General features: G+C 43.9%; 1 protein-coding gene across 1 annotated transcript in view; it reads right to left on the bottom strand.

The window, feature by feature from the left end:
• MAP3K3 (mitogen-activated protein kinase kinase kinase 3) overlaps positions 1–26,514 on the bottom strand; it is a 52,488-nt gene that overhangs the window by 11,011 nt on the left and 14,963 nt on the right. Inside the window, exons 3-7 of the mRNA XM_068976470.1 lie at positions 24,949–25,048; positions 19,710–19,804; positions 7,189–7,221; positions 5,690–5,775; positions 2,459–2,592 (exon numbers count right to left, since the gene is read on the bottom strand). Coding sequence (XP_068832571.1) covers positions 2,459–2,592; positions 5,690–5,775; positions 7,189–7,221; positions 19,710–19,804; positions 24,949–25,048 — 448 coding nt within the window. The remainder of the gene's footprint in view (positions 1–2,458; positions 2,593–5,689; positions 5,776–7,188; positions 7,222–19,709; positions 19,805–24,948; positions 25,049–26,514) is intronic.

The raw sequence follows: 26,514 nt of genomic DNA, 5'->3' as shown, positions 1-26,514 counted from the left end.
TTATCCCATATGCCGCTCAGCCAAAAATAAACACCCTCTTCATGACAGTGCTGCAGAAGTCAAAGGGAAGGAAGTTATGCTGCATTAGCAAAATTTTGTTAGAAAAATCAAGCCAAAAAAAAAAAAACAAAAAACTAGCCTGAACCATGCTTTGTTCATTCTGAAAATTAGCAAATAGATGCAGCCATTGCTCAAATCTGATTAAAGAAAAAATAAAACAAACTTATCTTAGTTTCACTTTTCAAGAAAGTCCCAGTCGGATATTCTTTCACTACATACCATGCTGTTTTGGTCTCTGTTGAGTAGATTTATCTTGAATGGCCCATTACCAGCAGCAATTCTCTTCCGCTAAAGACGCGAGCACTGAAGAAGGACCTAGTCATTCCCCCGCTGCCACATTCCACGGCCTCTCTCTAAAGGCCTCTCCTCACTACAAGTCTAATACTCCCATGCCTTCCCGGGCCATGAAAGTAACGTAAAGAAGTAAAAGGACCAGGATATAGGACCATGGGGAAGGAAAGAGAGCAAAGGCAATCAAACTCATTAACAATCTCTGAGGTTTTACACCCAAGTTACCCCTCGTACAGCTGATGTCCGGAAGCACTCTGGTTAGAGAAAAAGGAAAGGATGGTCAGTAAGATAACCAAGAGGGGACTCTGCAGATAAAAGCACTCTAGGTCACTGTTCTAAACATAAATTTATCTGGAAGGCAAGGCTACAGAAGAGAGCAGAAGCTGTATAAAAATGCTTCTCATAGCCTGTACAATTGAAACAATGCTGGAAAAGTCATAAGAATCAGTTTTAGGAAAAGTTGTAAGAATCAGTTTTTTTTGGCAAAATCCCCCATGTGTTGGTGCTGGCCTTCTACTGGATGCTTTTACCTTTAAGAAATTTCTCCTTTCAAGATCAAATTCCAAAAGTTTAGAAGATGTATCTTTTTCTTTGCAATCAAAGCAAGCTCACTGAAAAAACTTTAGAATGAAGCCAGAGATCTCATTCTTGCTGAGTTTACTAAGCCAAAGTGACATTTTCATCAAGTGAGCCAGAAGTTTAAAAAGCTAACCATCAAAATGGGTAAGCTATTGTAGTGAACACACCCTAAGATGACCCCCAACCCCAACGCCCCTCCCCTCAGTTGAGTCACAATCTTTCAGAACCCCTTCACCTGAGTATAGGTAGAACCTGTAATTCGCTTCTAGTCGATAGATCATAGCAAAGTGGATGGGATATTCATTCCCACAATTGTGTTATACTACATCAGACTCCATCTTTGCAGACTGGAGCAAGAGACTCTCCTGGCAGCCTGGGAGTGAGAGGGCCACACCGCCGGGAGCTGCAGCTGGCTTGCAAGAGCTCAGAGGGGCCCCTGGCTGACAGCCAGCAAGAAAATAGGGGCCACCATGCTACAACCACAAGACACTGACCAACAACCATGTGGACCTAGAAGGGAACCCCAAGCTTCAGGAAGAAATACAGCCTGGCTGACACTTAACTGCAGGCTTGTGCGACCCTGAGCAGAGAACCCAATCAAGTTGTGCCTGTATCTTAGACCCCAGGAAACTGTAAAATAATAAATGTCTGCTGTTTGTGCTGCTAAGCCTGTGGTAGTTTTTACACAGCAACAGATAACTAATTTAGTTGTCTACTATCATAAAAGTTCACCCAAAGTAGCCAGTCCTACTTTGGACTGGTATACTCCCTACCTTTCATAAAGCAATAGCAAAACTAAAAGCTGGCTGATGGAAAAGAAAAAAAAATGATCTGTGTGTTCAGGACTGGTCATACGTTCAGACTCTGCTGAAAGGACAGGTGGATTGTAAGGAGCACCCAGACAGCAGAGCGGTGTTCTGCAGCCTGCGTGAGACCAGTGAGAGGGCCGCAGAAGAGGGAAGGGCCGTCAGGCACCCGTCCAGCACCAAGGAGGCCAGGCAGCTTAGCTCCTGTCTCTGGTGGAAGTCACTCAGTCGTGTCCGACTCTTTGCGACCCCCATGGCCTATAGAGTCCATGGAATGCTCCAGACCAGAATACTGGAGTGGGTAGCTGTTCCCTTCTCCAGGGGATCTTCTCAACCCAGGGATCGAACCCAGGTCTCCCACATTTCGGGTGGATTCTTTACCAGCTGAGCCACAAGGGAAGCCCAAGAATACTGGAGTGGGTAGCCTACCCCTTCTTCAGTGGATCTTCCTGACCCAGGAATCGAACTGGGGTCTCCTGCATTGCAGGTGGATTCTTTACCAACTGAGCTATCAGGGAAACCCTGTCTTTGGTAGGAATTGATATTTGGCCCTTAGAAAGGAAACATCCATACCTGGGGAGGGCCTGGTTTACAAAAGAGCTACTGGATGGGACTCAAGTCCCTCACTTGCACACCATGTCCACTGAGGACTCCCCATTATAACCTTGGTCTGACACCTCCCAGGACACACACCCTCTATATATAACCCAGACTATACTCACGCACTGCTCGCTGGTCTCCGGTATGAACTCCCCCTCGCTGTTGATGCTGGTGTAGGAGCCCTGCCGGGCGATGCGCTGCTGCCGCTCGGGCACATAGCCAGGGGGAGGCGAGCTTCGGCCGGGGTTCTGGGAGCCTAGGGCACAGAAACAAGACCCTTGATGGGAGAGCCCAGGACCCACAGCCTGAGAGGAGCAGACACGGAGCCAGCTTGGACCCAGCATCTGCTTGGTGGTGGAGAGCCTGTTTGGCTCTCTGAACATCCTGGAAGAGAGGGTGGGCCTCCTCCTAGCAAAGTGCTGGGGTTGAGGGAAACTTCCTGAACCAGGCAGCTTCTCCCCCTAATCCAAGGTCCCTAAGAAGGAAGAAAACTCCTTAAGAGAAAAGTCAAAGAATGGTGGCAGGCTTGCTCTTTGAAAGAGAGTCTTTGAGGAGTTTAAAACTACTATTTTCAACGTCCTTCAAAGAAGTGATTCCTTCATTCTTCTACACAAAGTCAGTCATTCAGAATATATGGATCATTCAGTTTGTACGGAAGATATTTTAATGAATTCGCCACCAAGAGGAGTTGGTATTCCAATCTCTTATTGGATGCATCAACTCACACTCTCTCCAAGAACCACTTGGATTAGGTAGCTCAGGTGGGAAGCACCTGACACTCTCGGTAGCCTGGCTTCCCCACTTGACTCTAAAGTAGAGGCTTGAAACCAAACTGCTCTGAAAACATGTGTAGAATTATGCTGGATTTCCACTTTCAACACCTCACTCACAGCTACAAATTCTGAGATAAGGAGGTACCTAAACCATGCCTTTCAAGTGATCTCAAACAACCCATGGAAGAAAGAGTCTGCTCAAGCTTTCTAAGCCCTGGCAGAAATTGATGCTGCTCAGAATAGAAAGTTAGTCATTTTCTTTCTTTTTTTTTTCCTGGTCACCCGCACAGCATGTAGGATCTTGGTTTTCTGACGCGGGATCAAACCCACACAACCTGTAGTGAAAGCACATTCTTAACCACTGGACCACCAGGAAAGCCCTCCTTTTCTTTTTTATCCTCTGTTACTTTGCCTTTAATCCTCACAACACTCCTACAGTGAAGATGCACTGCTCATCCACCGTGTGCAGACGCAGAAGCCAAGGCCCAAAGTCATATAGTGAGTGACTCAACGGTGGTGCTGCAGCCAGAAAACAGCCTTTGTGACTCCCAGTACAGTTCAGGCAAGGCCATTTTGAGACTGCAATTTATTTCCAGAAAGGGCAGGCATACTGTTCAACACAGAGATGAAAACCAAAACTTCTCCCCAAGCTGGCCAGGCCATACATTCCCCAGAAGCAATCCAAACAGAGGAGTTGGGGGGATTCACCCATGGGGGAACACGACTGCCTTTCTGCAAGGAGCAGGAGCGAGGCTAATATGGGGATTCCTCGACAGCACAAGAGAAACTCAGGGCCACATTTATACTCAGATTCAGAGCTGTTCTGTCCATGGTCACTTATAAGCTGGATGCAAGATGTCCTTTGGCCAACGGAGGGCTCAAAGGCAACAACAAGATGGAGGGAAGAGGAAATCAAATGGGAATTAGAAAGCTACTCCATTTTTGAGAGGGTCAGATGTCAAAGATCCAGGCAGCCAGCCATTTCTCTCCCCACTATACCATAAAATTCCAGTGTAACCATGGAAAAGAGGTGGCTTTCTTAAGCCTTCAGTTCAGTTCAGTTCAGTTGCTCAGTCGTGTCCGACTCTTTGCGACCCCATGAATTGCAGCATGCCAGGCCTCCCTGTCCATCACCAACTCCCGGAGTTCACTCAGACTCACGTCCATCGAGTCAGTGATGCCATCCAGCCATCTCATCCTCTGTCGTCCCTTCTCCTCTTGCCCCCAATCCCTCTCAGCATCAGAGTCTTTTCCAATGAGTCAACTCTTCACATGAAGTGGCCAAAGTACTGGAGTTTCAGCCTTAGCATCATTCCTTCCAAAGAAATCCCAGGGCTGATCTCCTTCAGAATGGACTGGTTGGATCTCCTTGCAGTCCAAGGGATTCTCAAGAGTCTTCTCCAACACCACAGTTCAAAAGCATCAATTCTTCGGCGCTCAGCCTTCTCCACAGTCCAACTCTCACATCCATACATGACTACTGGAAAAACCATAGCCTTGACTAGACGACCCCAAACAGCACAGTTCACTTTTTTAACACTTGGCTTACAAACATTAGCCAACTGCTTGCTTCCCACTTCCAGCCTTGGATAACATTCTAGTAGCTCACAAGTCCTATGGAAATCCAATCCTATGTTGGCAACAATTTGTCAGCAGCAGAAGCAACATAAAGAAGTGAGCAAGGTATAGTGAGAAAAGCCTAAGCTTGAAAATCAGATGTGCAGAGGTTCAGAGCAGGTTCTGTCACTCATTAGCTGAATGATTTAAACTCTAACCTAAATTTCCTCACTTACGAAAATGGGAAAAACTATCTACTTTACTGCCTTTTTTGGAAATTATAAATGAAATGTGGTAGCACAGGTACACACCTACATGCTAGAATTCCATTTGTTTCCTTCATTATATGTGGAGGAGATAACGGGTTAGACTCAAGACACATTCTGCCCTTCCAGGGTGCCTTCCTGTACTTCAGAAGTTAATCAGCTAGAAGCTATTAATTCTAAGACCTCCTTTAGGTTCAGCCAGTTGATGCACTTGTGTAGATTTAGATGGCTTCCTGAAATTCCTGCTGTTTCTGGGCACGGTCCCGGAAGCCTTGGTTTTTCTGCTGCAGCGTTAGCAGAGGCCTCACCTGTGGTTCCCAGTTGTCCTGATGTCAAGACACAGGTGCAGGGATCCCCGTGTACGTGGTGTGTGGACAGAGCAGAGGGGCCCTAATTCTGGATCTGGTGGTTTCCTCACTACAGGAGGAAGAGGAGCTCTGCAGCATTTTTAGACTTACTGAGTCTGTTTCTCACTCTTTGTGATTTTATAAGCCAGAATGTGCTTTAAATGCCTTCTTCCTGAAACTAGTCAGAGTGGATTCTGTTCTGTGCAACTCAACCCTGACCAATATATTCCAGAGTGAAAAGGTATTACATATTTGACCTAAAACAAACAAAAGATGTCTCTTATGATTAAAGAGAAAGAAAAACTCTTACTTACTGATGAAATCCCACACATTGGTCCAAACTATCCCAAGACAGGCCGAAGTACCCTCAGTCTGTCACACAGAGTGTCTAGGGTGAGACCTCCTGGGACAAAAGATCCATGGCCCCTCGACACCCATTCTCTCTCCTCTACCAGCTACCACTGAACTCTCCCCTGGTTCTGCAGGTGGGATGGGACTAGCTCACATGAAGCCAGCACTACAGACCCAGGAGGGGCTGGGGGAAAACAGCAGAGGGTTTCTGAGCTTTTATTTCCAGCCAGAGACTTTCACTTTTTCCAATACACATTGCTGCCTGCCGAGAGCCAGCCTTGTTATCTGATGGGCAGTGGGCCAGGGGCTATTGTGCACAGGCCCACAGCTTGGGGCAGGAAAGGGAAGTCTCCCCAAACCAATGGCTATCAGAGGAAGCGAATGGAAAAATCAGGAGTTGGCAGAACTGCTCCAGAGCATTTTCAGTTTTGTTTTTATCTTCATTTCAGAAATTAGGGGCTAATGACACACACAACAGCCGCTGGGGATGAGTGAGACAAGGACCAGAGCAGGACAAGATACTGACCATAGAGACTCACTGATGCTCACATGTTTACCAGTAGGACTGTAGCGAGCCAGGCGGCACGAGCACAGTGCCATGCCGGATGCAGTCAACCCAGGTACCAGCGGGCACGACAGGGAGAGTGGCTTCTCTGGGCCACCCTCCCTTGGCACTCCAGCCTGCTCCTGCTCTAGTCTCATCAGGCCACTTGTGCCAAGGGGCCCCCGTCATTACCAGCTGAAGCAAAAGAACAGACTGATAATCCTGTGTTTAAGGTGGCCACAGCTTCCCACGAAGCCTCTCTACACAGGATTCATGCTGCCGGCTGGCCACATTCCTCCTTGATCCAGGGCAGCAGAGCTGGAGCAAAACTCTTACCCAGGATATGGCTGAGTTTTTTGCTCTGTTCTCTGACTCAAAGCTGAAAGAGAGGCTCCTTCTCATAGGAGACTCCTGTCAGGAAGCTGATGCAGTCAGGAAGTTGCCTCCACAGGGAGTTCTAGGGCTTTGGGTCAGTGTTAATGTGCAGGTCACTACAAGTACAAAGAGATAGCTGTTTTTGGCCATCAACTATTTTCTCTAAACCCGGTTCTCTCTTGGGGCGCTGACGAGGGGAGGAATCCAATCTTTTTTTTCTTCATCAATGGAAAACCTTAACCAATACGCCCCCATTTCCTCACACTGGCCCAGGCTGTACAGAACGAAGCTCCTCGATACTGTCATCCCATGAGGCCCTGAGAGCACCGTGTCTCGACTTGCAAACCTCCCGTTTTGCTCTGAACTTGCTGCTAGCACTGCACAGTTTCTGGTCTCATCCAGAATTGCAGAATTTTAAGCAAGGAGAAAAGCCTGTGGGAGTGAAGGAAGCTGGCCGTTTGTTTCTGCGTTTGTGGTCGCTGCCTCTGCAGCTCACTCCAGTAGATCTGTGCCAGGGCTGGAGGTCCGCCCTGAGTGCAGTTCTCTAACTCGTTACTGTCCAGGTGTCACTGTAAGGCATCTCATCCTCCCAACACTCCTCTCCGAGGACGAGGGCTGCCTTCTTCCTTACCCAGGCACTCTAAGCCCTCGGCCTGGACTTCCCCGTTGACTCTCAGCAGGACCCTAGGGTCCCCTCTTCACCGCCTCCAATCTCCTTTTCAGCTGTCTCTGTGCCTCCCTTCATAAACAAGCTCAGATCTCTAGCCTAAAAATAGCCTGACCTTATTTCTGCCACTCCCTTAAGGCACTAGCCCACCTCTTTTTTTTTTTCTTTCATGGCCAAACCCTTTGAAAAAGAACTGATTGCCTCTACTCATCACCTACCCATTCCTGAGGGGCTGCAATCTGGCTTGCCCACTGCAGGTCGCAGTAGCAAGAAGAGGAGCAAAATGGAATGAGAACAGGGACAAAGGCACTTAAGAGGCGCTAGGCCAAATGCGAGTCAGATATGGCAGGGCTGAGTCCTTTACTGAGGGCCTCAGGGCATCGCCTGATGTATTACGGAAGAAACAGTGCTCGAGCTCTCAGTGCCAACGGTGGGTAGAATCTCCAGGGGCAAGGACACAAAGAAGGATATCTCCACACAGAGAAATTCCACTTGCCTTGTCTGGAGATCTTCCCCAGGGGTCTCTCTTTTGGGTTAACATATTATCTAGTAGGTTTTATTTTTGGTTTGGCGTGGTTTGTTTTTTTTGTTTTTTTTGGTTTTTTTTTAAAGCTAATTAGATCGAAAAAAACTGTAATTCAAGGTATGTATATTATGATGGGAAAAAACCAAAGGTGAACATGATAGCTGGTTTCAAGCATCTGAAAAGCTGTCATATGAAAGATGTTATCTGTGCTGCTCAAGAGGGCAGTACTAGAGTCAATGGGTAAAGTGAAAGAAGGCAGAATCTCAACTCAAAATAAGGACTAATCTCAAATAAAGTTGTCTCAAATTGGGTTGGGCTTCGCTGCACTTCCTCATTATTGAAAATGCCGCACTGGGAGATGAATGACCTGCATGTTCAGTTTTCCGCTCAATACCCACAGGTTATGTTGATGTTGGTGGGGAAGGAAGGCCAAGAGCCCCTCCTGTTGGTGGGGGTTGCATTGCTAAGGCTTCTCATCTGACCCCATTTGCATGGCTAGGACTTCTCCTGTTCCTCATGCTTAAACCCTAACTCCTCTCTTTCTGTTTCCTTCTATTCCAGAAGGCCCTACCCCATTATCAGCAGAGCGAGCAATCAGATGTGTGGGTGAAAAGGACAAGTCTTTACTCTTGGTCTGGCCTTTCCAACCTGGCTGGCGCCATGGAGGGCCTCCTTCCCACCCTGGCATACTCTCCCTCCTACCTCTCTGGCCACTCCTTTCCTGTGTCCTCCACAGGTTCATCCTCCTCTAATGGTCACTGACTGGATTTCTAAGGCTCAGTCCTAGGGCCTCTTCTCTTCTTACTCTAAAGTATGTTTAGAAACTCTCATCTGGGCCCATGGCTTCAACTTGGTAACACCCATTTTTCTCCTCTACCGCTGGTTTTCTCCCCTCTGAGCTAGAGATCTGCAGAGTTAGCTACCCATCTGCTGTCTTCTCTTGGCTGACTCAAACCCATCTCCAATTCAACCTGCCTAAAATTTCATGCCCTTCTCAGCACCTGAAACCAGGCTCACTTCTAATCTCTGTCTTGGTGAAAGGCACTGCCAGATATCCATAAACCAGTAACTTACCATCCTGTTCTCTCAACACCTGAAAATGCAATCCAATACCACAGTGGTTCTTAAGCCTTCTGATCTTATAACCTTATTTCACTTCTAAAATTGAGGACACCAAAGATCTTTTATTTATGGGGTTATAACCAGTTGATATTCACTGTATTAGAAATTAGGGTCAGAAAGTTTAAAACACACTGATACACAAGCACACATTCCATTAGCCAGAGAGCAATGATATTACCCCCAAGCAGGTAACCTCTGGAAAATTCCTCTATTTGTGAGAGAATGAGTGAAAAGCCAATTGATGTCTTATCTTAGTATTATCATGAAAATAATAGGTTCTGACCTTGCAGATCCTAAATGAATCTCAGTGACCACCCCACCATCTCCCCAGACCACAATGCCATGTTCTAATGGCTTTACCTTCTAAATGTCTCAGATCCACCTGGTCCTTCCTCTTTACCTTCCATCACTAGTTTAATCCACGTTACTGTCTTCTTTCATCTGGACCACCACATAGGCTAATATGGCTTTCCCTTGGAGCCATGCTTGACCCTCTTGGATCGGCTCTCCACTCCTTATGTAGCTAGAGAAATCTTCCCAAAATAAAAATCCGAATACGTCACCCATTCCTCTTCACTTAAAAATCCTACAGTGGATTTTTCACTGCCTTCAACATAGGACAAATCTACCTGACAGTCCACAAGGCTCTGCCCCTCCTCCTCAGCCTCAGCCCATCCTCCTTGCCCGGTTCTCAGGTCTCCAGCCCTCAGGGCTTCCTTCTGTTTCTGAAACACATGGCACTCCCCTTTGCGTGAGGCCTCTGCAAGCGAAGCCAGGAACTCTCCTCCCTGTCCTTTTGAATAACTCCCATGCATGCTCTAGGTCACAGCCTAAGGCTTCACTGGCCCTAAAATCAGGTTATATCCTTCAGTTATATGTGCTAACACCACCACACACCTTTTTGGTCACAGCCTATAATTAGAGATGAATCACGTCACGACAAGTGAGACCTGACCTGCTACAGGTATACAAGGGCCACAGGGACAGGAACTGTGTTTTTGATTTCCATGATTCCGGCACACAGCAGATACTCTAGGTAATTATTTCCTAAATGAACAAATGAGTAAAAATGCTGTTTGACAGGGAGACAGATACCATAGGATAACGTGATAAGTGTTAGAACAGAGGTGGGAACCAGGGGTGAACACTCCCAGCAGCTGCCCACCGCCCACAGAGCAAGTCCACGTGCAGTTGAGGCTCCTTGGTCATGACAGACATCCTTTCTTATCCTTCTCTATTTCTCCTTCAAAGACATCAGTCCAGTCAGAAGGGTACGTGGGATCTCCACCAGCAGATCACTGAAATGACCTCTCCCATCATCCTGGCCTATGGAAATCCTCCATAACCTCTAAAATTCCAGGTCATTCTAGTGAGACATAGCCTCTGCCACATCCCAGCTTTACAAGTCTCTCTCATAATCCAGAACCACCTGGTGTTCTCAGAAGCCACCATCTTCTTTGGTGATCGTGCCTGGCAGATGCCCCTTTCTGTGCCCGGAATATCTGTCTACATTTCATGCTCAGTAAACCTTCCCCTCATTTGTCATCTCTAATGTTCCCTCTCTTGTGAAAGCAAAGTCCTGGGTGGAGCTGGTTCTCCCTCCTCTGTGTCCCCACACCACCCTTGGCCTTCCAGGTGCCTCCACTGTAAGCCCCACACCAGCCTAGAGCCTGGGATATAACGCTGGCTGAAGGGAGGAACTCAGGATCTCTGCATGCTGGGAGGCTGTGTTTCCCATTCTGTATATAGACAGAACTCATTTGTAGAAATTTTACTCCTCAGCACTCTCAGACAAGCAAATTCCAAATCGGGCCCCTACGACAATGACCAACCATTTAGCCCCCACCTGCACACACATGTCACAGGCACTTGCTTAGGGGCAGGAGGCCAGATCACTGCCCAGCGTCAGTACTCACTGCTTCCTCCACAAAGGAGCAGTGCTGCCCCCCTGCAGCCCCTTCGTGTCTACAAGGGCTCTAGAACAGAGGCCAAACTAACAGAGATATGCAGGTTCCTGGACACCTGGATTCTAGGGCCAGAGATGCTCTGGATAAGGTCTCCCTGCTGGGGTACTTGCTCTCCCCTCAACCAGCTTACTGTAAGGACACCAATCATCCACAAGGCTATGGAAATATGAAATGCATATATGGACTTCCAGCTTGGCAACACTTACTATCAGAGCTTGCTTGGGCTCCAGAAATTACTCAGTGAGGCAGAGTCAGTGCCTCAGCAGCACAATCTTTCTGCTGCTCCCTGGGGAGGCTTCTCATTCCCACACAAGCTCCATGGCAGGACTGATGCTCAGAATGCAGCCCCCCACCCTGTCCCGCCCTGCTGCCAGCTCCGCTCCAGATCTCCAGAGAGCAGTTCAGTTTGATGCAATTCTACCCACCCAGAGAGAACCTGTATGGACAGCAGCAGGGGTTCCAGCAACATCAGGGCAGCAACCTCAATGCAAATGCTGACAAGGCCAGACGTCCCCCTTGAAACAAATTGCACAATTCAAAAAAAGAGCTTTCTCCTCAAATGTGGAAAAAGGGATCCAGAGCAAAACTGGACTGCCTGATGTAACGCACAGACCTGATTTAGATTTCTTTCCCAGGAAGGCCTGGCAGCAGCTACATATCTTTCTTACTAATGAGCCAACTGTACATATTACGTCAGTAGTCTCCTGTCCTCCCAGACAACTTAAGACGCTCCAGGAGTTTTGTTGGTCTGCATCTTCCGTGAAGTATCAGAACTCCTGGAACCATAAGCAAGAGGCTTGATATCAAAACTCACACTTGGACCTGACTTCTACCTCCACAAGTCCCTAGTCTTTTGGGGAAAGTATGGTCAGAAGTGAGGGTCTACTGCCACTGAAGGTCCTCAAACAGATGTTTGAGATCACTTTTTTGGGGCTGTTGAAAAGGACCTGATTACCCCACCACAGCAAGACAGCATAAGGGTCAGGACTCCATCCCAATCATATCCCTATTTCTCTTCCCCAAAGAAAGGCATGGAAGATTATTCCAAACAGCGTAGCAGTCAATATTATGTTTGATGACTGTTTTCTAATTAATAATTATTTTTTAAAAGAATATTTTAAAAAAACATAGGCAGATAGATAAGAGGAAAAAAAGGGATGAGATACTCACTGACGGATAGGTGCCTGCTCCTGGACTCAGGGGGCTGGTAGATGGTATTTACATCTCCCGCAGACTGGGAAGCTTTGATTCGCACTTGCCTGGACACCCCGGAGTGGGGAGAGGAACTGGTCTGCAAGATAAGAGGAAAAAGGCAGCTCACTAAGGAGGCAGGCTGAGAAATGTCCCCTCGCCCCTCCCTGGAACTCACCATGCTCTCAGCCACCGTCATGCTTTCAGTGCATGAGCTTCTCATCTTTCCCCAAAACCTCACTCCTCAATCAGATCTGGTCCATCACTATTTGCTCAATGTCATTTTACAGTTTCACTAATAGAGAGCACTGATACCCAGTGCTCCAATGTAATAGGTGATGACCCAGACACACAGGAACACCAGGCATTCCTGTAGTAATGTGCCAAACAGAAAACAGCTGTAAATATCCTCTCACAAAACTCTCTGAAGGGCTGGGGAGAACAGCAGGAAAAGCAGATTATCTCAGCAGCGAGATCACCTGTTGCGTGGGGGTTCACCGTGGACAATGATGGCCACCTCTGCATCAAGAACTCTGGTTGATACAACATTTTAAAAATAATGTGATATGCTTCTTTTTCCCCCACCATCATTGCTCCCTGAAAATTAGGGTACAACGAGCTTGGCTACTTCATGTTCCTGGAGTTTACGTGTGAACCATCTTGGGACTGTGTTCATCTCAGAAAGACTATCACAGGTACCATGCTGCCAGAGGTCAAGGACTTCAGGACAGGGTCAGCAGCCTTGCTACATCCACCCCACTTTGCACTGACTCAGATGGGCCACGAGGTGAGCCCTAGAGAGAAAACAAAGCAATAAAAGGGGCCTGGCATAAGAAAGTTTACAACTGAAGCCTGAAGGGGAACAAGTGATGTCAGGCTGTGCTCATAAGTAGAGCGCTATGGAGAGTGGGAGCTCAGAATTTATAAATAACTTGGGTCAAAATTTCTACTTGTTTCTCTTTTTCTCTCTCTCACACCCACCTCCCATAAGAAAAAAAAAAAAAGTGCGACCAAAACAAACTATCCTGTCCTCCAGGAAAAAGGCTTCCCGCACGTGTTCAGGGGTAGGGTCCAGCTGCCAAGCAGCCTCCTCTGGTCTCCCCGCGCCAGACCTGATCACATGCTGGCTGTCCTGACACACTGTCCTGCTCTAACGGGAAGTCAGAACCAAGGGGAAGTGAGTGTTCTTGCTGAAGCCTCCGATGTGCAATAGCTCTCCGCCAAGGGTCAGAAAGGAAAAAACAATCAAAGCCACACACTGGGGAAGCAGGTCAGTAAGGGGCACAGAAAGGCTACAGCCCTGCAGTCAGAAAGAGAAGAGCTGTGCAGAGCACCTCAAGGACACCTGCTGAGACACAGGGCCTGACACGGAGTGGGAACTCCGTACATCTTGGCAACACAATCTGAAATTACTGAAGAATATAAATTCTAATCTCTCAATTTTCAAATCTAAAAGCTGAGACAGGAAATGAGGTTCAATAGCTGGCACAAGCATAGGTTTCTAAGAGGAAAGGCTGACTGCAGCACCACGTTGGAAAACAGATGAAGGGAATCAGCGAAGGTTTCCGAGCAGGGCTTCTCACATTGCCACGTGCACACAAACCATCTGGGACTTTGTTCAAATGCAAGATTCTGATTCAGGTCTGGGGTGAGACTGAGGATCTGCATTTCTGACCACCTTTCAGGGGATGTTGATGAGGTGGTACCTGGACCACACTCAGAGCAGTGAGGTCCTGGGAGGTGAGTCATATTTGGTTTAAAGCAGTGGTTCTCAGCCCCATCTACCCAGCAGAACTGCCTGTGGGGTTTTTAACACCTCAGACCAACGACAGCAGACTCTCTGGGGGTAAAGCCCAAGGACTGGTATTTTTAAAACCTCCCCCAAGTGTTGGAAATATTCGGTCAAGTTCGGAAAACCCTGATTTTAGGAATGACAAGAGAAAGACATGGTAAACAAAAATGAGGATGCAGCAAGGATTCAAGGAACCTGGAACAAGACCTAGAAGTGGGAAAGAGAGGGAGGAAGGTGGGGCTAGGAAAAAATAAAAGTGCCTGCAGAGAGTGAAAGGAGTCCCAATGGGTGCAAAGTGTGTAGCTGGTAGAACATTCTAGAAACAGCAAATAGAAGGCACTCGACCATTTTGTGAAAACCTCACTGAAAGACTCTGTGGGTAGCAGTGTGCTCTGGCCGACACAAACAACATGAAATGTCACCAGGGAACCATGTGCACAGACTGCAGTCACTGGAAACCAGGAGATCAGCAAAAAAAAGATTATAAAAGTTGACCCACGAATTATCTTGATAAAAGATGTGGTGTATCAGACAAAAGGAGCAGTTGAACTCAATGATGCAGGGGGAAAAAAGGGGTAACCATGTGCTTCGTTTAGTTTGGTTCATGGAACGTGAGCTGAGAAGTGGCTCTCTGGATCTCAGTGGCCCTCTGTTTCAATGGTGGCACCAAGAGACATTTGCATGGAAGACCATGATAGTTATGATCACTGTGGGAGCATCCAGATTATTCAATAAATTCACAGCTTTTAACACACATGAATTTATTAAAAGTCTGAAAAAATCTGCTTTGAAGCTATACAACTTGAATAAAGGATGACATGTTTATGTTTCTTAAACAAATTCTTATTTCCTTTTTGTTCTCTGATAATCCTCATACTCAAGGGGTTCATTCAAACTGAGATCAGGTGAATAGATCTGTGCTTTTATTGTCCCCACTCTTCAGTGCTACACAGACTTTGCCTAAAGGAATGCATGCTTCAGCTCCCTTTCCTGACTAGAGTTCCAGGCATTTTAGGCTGTTCACGTAAAAAACTGATCCCAACTTCATGAAAATTTGTCTTGTCTTGGACCTTTCTTAGCTCAGTTCCCTTCTAAGTTGAGAAAGGAAGCAAAGGGGGAGAGAGTGACACATATCACAGGTTTTCCTCATGGGCAACATTACATTTCCTGTTCTGCTTCGAATGAACTGTGGGAGAACCTGGGTGAGGATTTCCAGAACTACAATAATTTCCAAAGACTACTATAATAATCCTAATAATAAAGGATCTTACAATAATTCTAAGATCCTTTTCCTGGATGGTGTCTCATATGTACTGGACTGCAGTCAGAACATCTGGGCTCGAGACCAACTCTGTCACTATTACCTGCTTCACCCAGGGCAAATCACTCTAGGCCTCAGTTTCCCTAGGTATAGATTAGCAATAACCAGGATCCCTCAAAGTCACAAAAATCAAATGAGAAAAGAAAGTACCTTAGACACGTAAAATGTAATAATTTTTATTTATTTGTTAGCCGTGCTACTGGCTTGTGAGATCTTGGTGCTCTGACTAGTGATTGAACCCTCATCCTCACCAGTGAAAGCATGGAGTCCTAACCACAAGACTGCCAGGGAATTCCCAAATGTGTAATGATTTTTAAACAGGGCCAGACTAAAAATATTCTAGCCACCAAGTTTTGTTCCAACTTCCTGCACTTGCTCCATTATTCTTAGAAAAATAAGAAGAATTATCATTTAGATTATCCTGGATATTTAGTTTTTATAATATGTATAAGTGACAAGATAATGTTGAGTTTGAGATTATGTTATGACGGTGGAAAATCTGGAAAGTTATAAGAAGGTCAAGAGCTTTAGAAGGATAAATTAAGAGTTAGATGAACACATGCTTAGAAAAGCAGTCTGTAATAGCAAACAGCTGAGAGTTGATGGCCCAAGGCAGAGGTCTAGGGCAGTGAGAACTACTGAAGGAGGGAGGTGGTGAAGCATCTTAAAATGGCAGTAAAATCAAGGCCAGAGAAAGGTTCCTCAGACTAACAGAGGTTCTGTGATTACCAAAATCCAAGTGTTCTCAAGTGAAAACAATACTGAAGTCTAAGACATGGCTTTGGCCAGGTGAGATGGGAGGAGTACGACTATCCACCTTGCTGAGGGATGAAGACAGAGGAAAGGCTAAAATCTGTCATAGAAAGACCAATAAAAAAGGAATCCACAGAGAAGAGACAGTACATTTAAAAACAAGAATGAGAAGGGAAGTAAAGGTTCAGTTCAGTTCAGGTCAGTTGCTCAGTCGTGTCCGACTCTTTGCGACCCCATGAATCACAGCATGCCAGGCCTCCCTGTCCATCACCATTTCCCAGAGTTCACTCAAACTCATGTCCATCGAGTTGGTGATGCCATCCAACCATCTCATCCTCTGTCGTCCCCCTCTCCTCCTGCCCCCAATCCCTCCCAGCATCAGAGTCTTTTCCAATGAGTCAACTCTTCGCATGAGGTGGAGTTTCAGCTTTAGCATCATTCCTTCCAAAGAACACCCAGGGCTGATCTCCTTTAGAATGGACTGGTTGGATCTCCTTTCAGTCCAAGGGACTCTCAAGAGTCTTCTCCAACACCACAGGTCAAAAGCATCAATTCTTCAGTGCTCAGTACAACTCTCACACCCATACATGACCACTGGAAAAATCATAGCCTTGACTAGACGGACCTTTGTTGGCAAAGTAATGTCTCTGCTTTTCAATATGCTATCTAGGTTGGTCATAACTTTCCTTCCAAGGAGTAAGCGTCTTTTAATTTCATGGCTGCAATCACTATCTGCAGTGACTTTGGAGCCCAAAAAATTAAAGTCAGCCACTGTTTCCCCATCTATTTCCCATGTAGTGATGGAACCAGATGTTCAGATGGTAACAAAAGGTTAATGAGGTGATAGGCTGCTAAAATTGAAGGAAACTATAGAGAACACAGTAGATGACAGTGATCATCAAGAGGGGATGAAGACCAGGGTGATGTGGTGTCCTGAAGAAGTGTATGTAGAGTATGATCTATGGGCTGGTGCCAGGCTCCAACCTGTGGTGAACCAGTCCTCTTCAATATAAGTACTGAACTGAAGAGTAACTTGCTAATAAACACTTTGGTAACAATTTGGCAGAGTGATTTATGCTTATTGAATCTAACAATAAAAATCGTGGGCTTATGTTTTGTCTCTAGTTAATTTGTCCACTTTTCAGTTTTTGTGTTTTTTAAAAAGAACTGGTCTGTGACAGATTGGAAACTAGAAGAACAAAAGTGAGATTTCATTACAAACAGAGAAGCACTCTTCTAAGGGTAGGACACCTGCTGCTGCTGCTGCTGCCACTAAGTCACTTCAGTCATATCCGACTCTGCGGCCCCACAGACGGCAGCCCACCAGGCTCCGCCGTCCCTGGGATTCTCCAGGCAAGAACAGTGGAGTGGGTTGCCATTTCCTTCTCCAATGCATGAAAGTGAAAAGTAAAAGTGAAGTCGCTCAGTTGTGTCCAACTCTTAGCGACCCCATGGACTGCAGCCTTCCAGGCTCCTCCATCCATGGGATTTTCCAGGCAAGAGTACTGGAGTGGGGTGCCATTGCCTTCTCCGACACCTGAGCACATAGCAATTTTGGATCATGATACTTCTGTTTACAAAGAAGCCTGAAGTCTAGTTGTGGAAGTCCCCAAGGAAAGATTTCATCACCACCAATACTGTTAGTCTTAAATGTAAATCTTTATAAATGCCAAAAAATAGGAGCAGCTTAAGCATTCTAACAGTAGCAAAACTGCTTACTGAATAAAATTATGGTCTATCCACTCAAGGGACTTCTGCATCCTTATAAATTATAATCATGAAGACTGTATATTAACAGAAAAATGTACATGACAATAAGTGAAAAATTAAATTAGAAAACTGCATAAATACCATGACAACACTTAAAAGTGTGTATACATATGGCCAAAGAGAAACATATGCAAAAATCAATGTTTTGGTGCTAGAATTATGTAAGACAATCCTTTTTTATTATTTTAACTTTACAGTAAGTTGCACTGACTTTATAATTTTTAAAATATACATCCTTACAAAGAGAGGCATCAATATGGAATTTATTTCATGCAACATCTAATGTAATGCCATGAGTGTCAGAGATCAGATGGTCACCTTTCATACGGCTCTGGGTGCTGTAGTAGCACCTGCAGCTGAGTGCACCTTTGATGGATGCGGAGGCAAATGTATAGAATCAGTTGTCTGAAGTTTCGCATCAGTGGAATGGAGGGATCACCATCAGGGTTGCTGGCTCCCAGTTAAACCATCACGTCATTAAATTTCAATTCCAGCTTCTTCTGTAAAGAAGAGGTTTGCTAAAGATGGTCTCTACTTGACTCTTGCTAACATTTCAAGTAGTCACTGTTGCTCTCTTAGGAAGATGGGCTCCAGAACAATAAGATACAGCTCCAGTTCTCAAGGACCTTACAATCTTCTGGGATAAAATTTACAAATACACAACAACTTTAGGGCAATTACTAAGCAACCTATAAACTAGTGTGCAAATTATATCCAAAGACTAAAGGAGAGGGGAATAATCAATATGGCTTCAGTCAAGAATACTGACCAAACTGTAGCAGGTAAATCAAGCTAGAACCTAAAAAAGGCTGACAACCATGGTCTGGCAAAAAGGAAGAAAGAACTGCAGAAGAAGGGAAGTATGCTGAAGGACTTGGAAAGATGAGACTGGGGAGCTGAAAGAAGGACAGTTAGTGAAAAACCTTGGGTGTGAGGCTACATTTAGATCTTACAAGATGGGCAACGAGGAAGGACTTCAAGGAGAAAGGAAGGAAGTGGGACAGAGAAATGAAGGAATAAAGTTTACATTTCATTTCAGAATACTTCCCAAAACACATCCAGAAAAAAAAAGACACTGGGAAAGAGAAGACCAGTCTCGTGTGCAAGGACACTTCTGTAGTATTAGAAAACATCTTTATTCTAAGGCTTCCTAACTACATTCTTCTGTGTCTTTCCCTAATCAAGAGACATTCTAAAGTCTCTTTAAAAATAAAGCACCATTCCCTCTAAATTCTGTCTGGTATAGGGCATCCACAGTTCTCAGGCAGCAACACTAGCTGTCCACAGTTGGCTGTTTTCAAGCATATGGAAAGGAAAGAACACCAAAGAAAACTTCAGGGATGTGTATGTGAAGAAAACTGGTAGAGGAATCAGACAGAAGACAGATACAGATTACAAGCATTCTTGTGAAACGTAGGCCCTTGGGGATTCTTTAGGAAAGGAAACTGTAAGGAAAAATCCCCAAGTTCTGAAGGTCCCTAAGATTGCTGCCATTTGGTAAGGCAGCAGATGCTAACTTACCAGAGGCTCTTTAGTCTATGAACTTTTTCCCACTGAACAGAAGGGAAAAGTGTGTTTTCTACATGTGTCCCAGGGTAAAGTCACAGTTGCCGAGGAGTTGTGGGAGCTGGGTTCACAAAGCATGACAGTCTCAAATCCTTTAAAGCCTTTGCTAATCAGCACCCCCACGCTAAGCGAATCTCCCTTGCTGGGGTCCATATCTAGTTTAAAATTAAAAAAACACATTAACTATAGAGAAAAAGAATCCTCTCCTTTATCATAAAATGCTTTCCTTCCTCCCACACCACAAGCCAAGTAAGCTTCAGCTGCAACTTTGACACTGATGATCTGGCTTTGCAGTAAAACCAAATGCAGAAGGCTAGCTGGCTGCTGACCCAGTGGGCTAGACCACACTTATGTTCTCGCTTTAGCAGTGACAGAGAAACACAAAACTCTGTCAAGGAAGAACGTGAACTCCTGAAGGACAGCAAGCTGTGTCTTCAGCTGTCAGTCCAGGGCAGGAGCTACTTACATGGTTTCTGTCCTGGGACAGCAACAATATTCTAAGACTTTTCATGCTTGAGCTTCTATCCAAAATGTCAATTGCTTTGTCAAGATCATCTTGATTCTTCAGCAGGATGGAGAGCTGTGACACAGGACACAGAAAAAGGAAATCATATAAAATATGTCTTTAATCTGCAAAAATAAGAAAATTAACACTAAAAGTAAATTTGGAGAAAAACAATCTCAATGCATACTCTGGAGTCCTCAAAGACCTAACTGAAGCCATAGAGATATTTTCTTTTTTTTCTTCATTAAGTGTACAATTTAATAAGTTTTAGGAAAATGACAAGAGTTGTGCAACCATCGCATAATTCAATTTTAAAACATTTTCACTGCATTAAAAATATCTCTTGTGCCCATTCACAGTCACTCCTCTTTCCTACCTCTCGCCCCAGGCAACCACCAATCTACTTTCTGTCTCTAGAGATTTGCATTTCCTGGACATTTCATATAAACGAAATCACACAATTCGTATATATTCAATTCATAGTCTTTTGCATCCAGCTTCTTATTTTGCTTAGTGTTTTTGAGTTCATCCATGCTGTAGCACATTAGTACTTTATTTCAAGATATTTTCTGAGAAGAGTTTCCTCTCTCTAAATACTCTTTACTCCAAAGCATCAAGTCCCAAACAGTTTTAGCCCCTATAATTCTTCCCAACTTGAGCAGTAGAAGCATGTCCCACCCTACTCTGTGCTGACATTAACAAAATAAGCAGAAAAGGCAGAGGAGGAGGAAGAGAGGGAGGACTGAGGATGAAAACATTACTCAAATAAGAACACAAATTTAGGCCACATAGAAGGGTTTAATATCTTAATGTTTAAAAGTTAAAAACAAAATCCATGACTAGAACCAAAAATTACTTCCTCTGTTTTCATTCCACCGAAGTATTAAAGAGAAGATTCTCGAGGATATAGATAAGTCTTACTCACTACTAAAAAGCAGAAGATATTGAGTTCAGTTCTGTCACTCAGTCGTGTCCGACTCTTTGTGACCCCATGAACCACAGCACACCAAGCCTTCCTATCCATCACCAACTGCGGGAGTCTATCCAAACCCATGTCTATGAGTTGGTGATGCCATCCAACCATCTCATCGTTTGTCGTCCCCTTCTCCTCCTGCCCTCAATCTTCGTATCAGGTGGCTAAAGTATTGGGAGTTTCAGCTTCAGCATCAATCCTTCCAATGAACACCCAGGACTGATCTCCTTTAGGATGGACTGGTTGGATCTCCTTGTAGTCCAAGGAACTCTCAAGTCTTCTCCAACACCACAGGTCAAAAGCATCAATTCTTCAGTGCTCAGCTTTCTTTATAGTCCAACTCTGACATCCATACATGACTACTGGAAAAACCATAGCCTTGACTAGATGGGCTTTTGTTGACAAAGTAATGTCTCTGCTTTTTAATATGCTGTCTAGGTTGGTCATAACTTTCCTTCCAAGGAGTAAGCGTCTTTTAATTTCATGGCTGCAATCACCATCTGCAGTGATTTTGGAGCCCAAAAATATAAAGTCAGCCACTGTTTCCCCATCTATTTGCCATGAAGTGATGGGACCAGATGCCATGATCTTAGTTTTCTGAAATATTATGAGTACTTAGTATTAAAAGATGCAGAAGTATGCTATGCCTTAAGACCTAACGAATGTCAGATCTTACACATCTGTGGCAAACACAAGCAAAAATCCAATTAATTTCTGTGGTTCCCAATTTATAATACAAGGAAATGAGAACTCTAAATCCTAGGCCAGGAAATAACAAATAGTAAAAAACGGTATTTAAAATAAAATCTCAAAACAACCCATGGAATGGGATGAAATTCTACAGATCATATCACATTAAAGAATTCATTTCTGAGTAACATATAAAGTAAGGATAAATAAAGGCTAGTGTTGGGTGGAGATAAGAGAAGATAAAGAAATTACTGGAGCATGTTTTAACAACCAAAAAAAAAAAGCTACAATTTTGCAAATATATGATAAGGATCTAGTATCCAGAGTATATGAAGAACTCTTACAACTCAACAATAAAAGGACAACAATCCAGTTTTTTAAATGGGCAAAGGATTTGAATATATATTCGTCCAAAGAAAAATCAATAAATGGCCAATAAGTACATGAAAAGATACTCAACATCACTAGTCATTAAGGAAATGAAAATTAAATCCACAATAAAATATCACTTCATACCTACTAGGATGGCTAGAATTTTTTTAAAAAAGAAAAAAAAAAAAGAATCACAAGTACTGCTGAGAATGTGGAGAAATTGCAACCCTCATATATTGCTAGTAGGAATGTAAAGTGGTACCAGCCAATATGAGGAAATTGGGCAGTTCCTCAAAAAGTTAGATACAGAGTTTCTACAAGACCCACAATTCTCCTCTTAGGTATATTTTAGAGGATTAAAAACATCTGTTCATATAAAACTGGTACACAAATGTTCACAGCAGCATTATTTATAATAGCCAAAAGTAGAAAAACATCAAGAGGTGAATGAAGTGATACACAAAATGTGGTATACCCATATCATGGAATATTATTCAGCCATAGAAAGGAATGAAGTCCGATACATGCTACAATATAGATGAGCCTTGAATACATGCTCAGTGAAAGAAGCCAAATACAAAAGGCCACATACTGTGTCATTCCATATATATAAAATGTTCAGAATAGGCAAATCCAGAGAGATGTAAAGTAAATAAGTGGTTGCCCGGGGCTAGGCAGTGGAGGGGGAATGGGAAGTGACTGCTAATGAGTATAGGGTTTCTCTTTGGGGTGATAAACACGTTCTGGAATCCGGTACTGATAGTTACAACTCTGAACATACTAAAAATCACTGAATTGTACAGTTTAAAAACATAAATTTAAAAATAAAAGGGTAAGTGATATGGTAGGTGAATTGTATCTCAAAAAAGCTATTTTAACAAAAATATAAACATAAATAAAATCAAAGATTTTTCATTTGTGGTTCACAAGTCCTGACAAGGGAGGGTTTAGAGGGCAAAGAAAAATAGGTTGAGAGAGTTGAAATTAATAAGATATATATTAGTCAACTCTTAGTCACTGACATTAGCAGAGTATGGAAAAACATGCATGACTGAATATATTAACAACTATGGGAGTTCCCTGGTGGCCTAGTGGTTAGGATTCTGGGCTTTCACTGACATGGCCTGGGTTCAATCCCTGGCCTGGGAAATGAGGTCAAAAAGCAAAAACAGAAACAACAACAACAGTAAAAAAGTGATGAAAAATAAATGCTCAAATACTTTAGTCTTCACTGACTCTTAAAATATATATATATTTGGTTTAGAATCAATATCTGCATAAACATTTGAATAAAGGAATGTCCAACATTCTGGGCAGTCACTTCCTTGGCAAAAGAGTTTGAAAATGGATTTGGGGACATACGGAATTCTTAATGGAAATATTAACAGAAAGAGAAACAAGTAGTGCTAAATCATCCAGAAAAATCTTTCCTAACTAAAGAACACCTTCTTGAATGCTGACTAGCTAGCTGATTTTAGCCTCACTTTCTCATACAGTCATGGATGCTTGAACTGTTCTATGGATTTTTCACTTATATTTTGGGGGTTCTGATATCCTGTATTTAAAATGTGTTAGTTTACATACTTTGAAATGCTTACATCTGTTTTATTTATTAACCATAGTGTTATTGACTTTCTAAATTTGTTGTATTTCTAAAATTTATCCAAAAAGCAAAAGCTCATATGGTCTTATTTTTGTTAGCTATATGGCAGCATATACCCAACTGGGGAGCTTCCCCAGTGGCTCAGACGTAAAGAATTTGCCTGCAGTGCAGGAGATGCAGAAGACTCGGGTTCGATCCCGGAGTCAGGAAGATTCCCTGCAGGAGGGCACAGCAACCCACTCTAGTATTCTTGCCTGGAGAATTCCATGGACAGAGGAGCCTGGTGGGCTACAGTCTATGGGATCACAAAGAGTCAGACACGACTGAAGTGACTGAGCAAGCATGCGTACCCAACTGTGGCTGTACATTTTGTTTGAAGAAGACCAGAAAGTTTTTAGCCAACAAATCTCAGCTTCTACAGATTTCAGCCCCAGAGTCTGGAGGAAATTCTTAACTTTTCAACCACTAAAATAAAACTACATGGGAAAGACCTCTCAAAGAGCCATGAGGTTTCCCAGCTTTCCTGTCTATTCCCCTCAACTTAGTTCCCTCAAGGAGCAAGCTTTTTTTTTTTTAAGCCTTTATTTTCAACTAAGGGATGAATCGACCCTTTTTTTTTTAAAAGATTTTAATTTATTTTTTGGCTGCGACAGGTCTTCATCGCTTTCTCTAGCTGTAGCATGTGTAGTATGTGGGTTTCTCATTGCAAGGGCTTCTCTGGCTGTAGAGCATAGGCTCTAGGTGTGCGGGCTTCCACAGCTGCAGCACTTGGGCTCACTAGTTACAGCTTGTGGGCTCAAGACTGCAGGCTCAGTAGCGGTGATGCACGGGCTTAGTCGCTCCGCAGCATGTGAGATCTTCACAGACCAAGGATCGAAGCCATGTCCCCTGCATTGGCAGATGGATTCTTAGCCACTAGACCACCAGGGAAGCCTCTCAAAGTGCAGGCTCTTTACTGGGCACAAATATGTTGCCTTTCAGACTAATGCAAAGCATCAACCTAAGCAGACTACAGCCTCTAGTACCTTCCTTGGAGGTGGGAAAGCAGCCAAGTAACTGACATTCAAAAGAATTCCTTCCTGAGTGATGTTCAAAGTATGCATAAATAAGGACCATTGGGTGGGGTTAGGAGGAGTAAGCGTTTAAAGAAATGATTAGATGAGGTGCTAATGTTTGACACCAGCTACAATCAGAAGCTAAACTCTGAGAAGAATCCAATATTTATGACTGTCAATAGAGGTTGACAGTCCTACCCACCAATTTTCACCACATCCCCAGCCCTGCTGAACCCTCTGCTATAGCAAGGCAATGCTAAGCTCTGACCCTGATCCCCATACCTGACTCCACCATGGAGTTATTAGAGGTACCAGCCTAGAATGAGCAGAGGGAATGGAAATAGCTGTGCAATCTTCCACGCAGTAAAAAAGAAAAATCCCAGAATTATCGGAATTAACAAAAGAGGCTCCAGAAAATGAAAACCTGCAGATGACATCAGAAGAACAAACTAGGAGATCCTCAGTTAAGCAGAGAGGAAAAGGCAGGCAAGGTGCTCCCCATGCCCCCGCCAGCTGCCTTTCGCACCTCATTGTTCATGTAATGTAGGTCCAGGGGCTGCCCAAACACTGCCGTCACCTTGTGCTCCACATCTTCGTATCTCACAGGCCGGCTGAATGCTATAATTCTGAAAGAGAACAGAAGCATGATTAACTGCATATTTTAAATGCAGGGTTTAGAAGTTATGACTCCTGAGTGATATTTTCCTTTCTTTTCAAGAGTTCTTTTTATTTTTCATGTAGCTTGTCTTTTTCTGTATTTTTTTCTTCTCTTATCTGCCTTTATCTTTTCACCCTTTCTCTGAGCATCTCTCAGGTTTTTCAATAGTACCCACAGGTAGCTAAATCAATGTTCAATCTCAATCAATGTTCTACCACTTCAGCTCAGATCTTTCAGTCAACGACAGTTCAGTATCATGGCAGGACACCTGGATTTAAAAGCTATGTTCCAAATATTCCTATTAGGAAGAAAAACTGGAGACTGGAACTACAGTCCTGAAAACATGGTCTTAACTCCTAAATGACTCACATCCAGGACTTGAAAAGGTCTTTTCTACTGTTCATTTTTGAGATGCCACAGGAGTCTCAATGCTGATTATCCTAAGAATTGACTTTCCCACCACCGAGTCACAGGAATTCCCCTTGAGTTGGTTATATGCCTGATTAGTTTTCTTAACCAGTGACACATGTGTGCCTATAAACAGTATTGATATTGATATTTTTCTAGAGAGACTCACTGCTACTGCTACTGCTGCTAAGTCACTTCAGTCATGTCCGACTCTGTGAGACCCCATAGACGGCAGCCCACCAGGCTCCGCCGTCCTTGGGATTCTCCAGGCAAGAACACTGGAGTGGGTTGCCATTTCCTTCTCCGATGCATGAAAATGAAAAGTGAAAGTGAAGTCGCTCAGTTGTGTCTGACCCTCAGCGACCCCATGGACAGCAGCCTTCCAGGTTCCTCTGTCCATGGGATTTTCCAGGCAGGAGTACTGGAGTGGGGTGCCATTGCCGTCTCCAAGAGAGACTCACTAGGTCTGTTTAAAGAACAATTTCTATAAATATTAACACATGGTAGAGTAGGAACATGTTCAAAGAGGTCTTAAAATAATTTGTCATTACACAGCACAACAAAATTTACAAGTGGGGATAGATGAAACAAGGTTGGCAAAATGCTGATAATGTTGAAGCTGGGTAACAGATCCTTGGAGGTTCAGTTTCACATTCTCTACTTTTGTGTGCATTTGACATTTTTTAAATAAAAAGTTTTAATGTATTAGGGATACTGGGGATAGTCAACAATGTTTGACATATAAAAGTGACCATATCATAGGGGTCCAACCCAATACTTTAAAACTTATTTAAACAAAAATAAAGAGATAAACAGAAGAGAACATAAAAAAGAAACATATGCATACTACATATGTACATATATATAAGAAAATGTAGAATTAAAAAAATGTTGGAGTAGGGAAGGTCTTCCTAAGCATTATATAAAATTACATAAAATATAGAAGTCAAAAGGAAGAAGACAAATTTGACAGCAACAATTTAAACTGCTGATGACTGCAGCTTTTAAATTTGTCTGAAGTCTGAG

The sequence above is a fragment of the Capricornis sumatraensis genome, chromosome 8, assembly GCF_032405125.1.
Source record: "Capricornis sumatraensis isolate serow.1 chromosome 8, serow.2, whole genome shotgun sequence".
Taxonomy (NCBI): Eukaryota; Metazoa; Chordata; class Mammalia; order Artiodactyla; family Bovidae; genus Capricornis; species Capricornis sumatraensis.
This window is presented reverse-complemented; position numbering and strand designations above follow the sequence as displayed.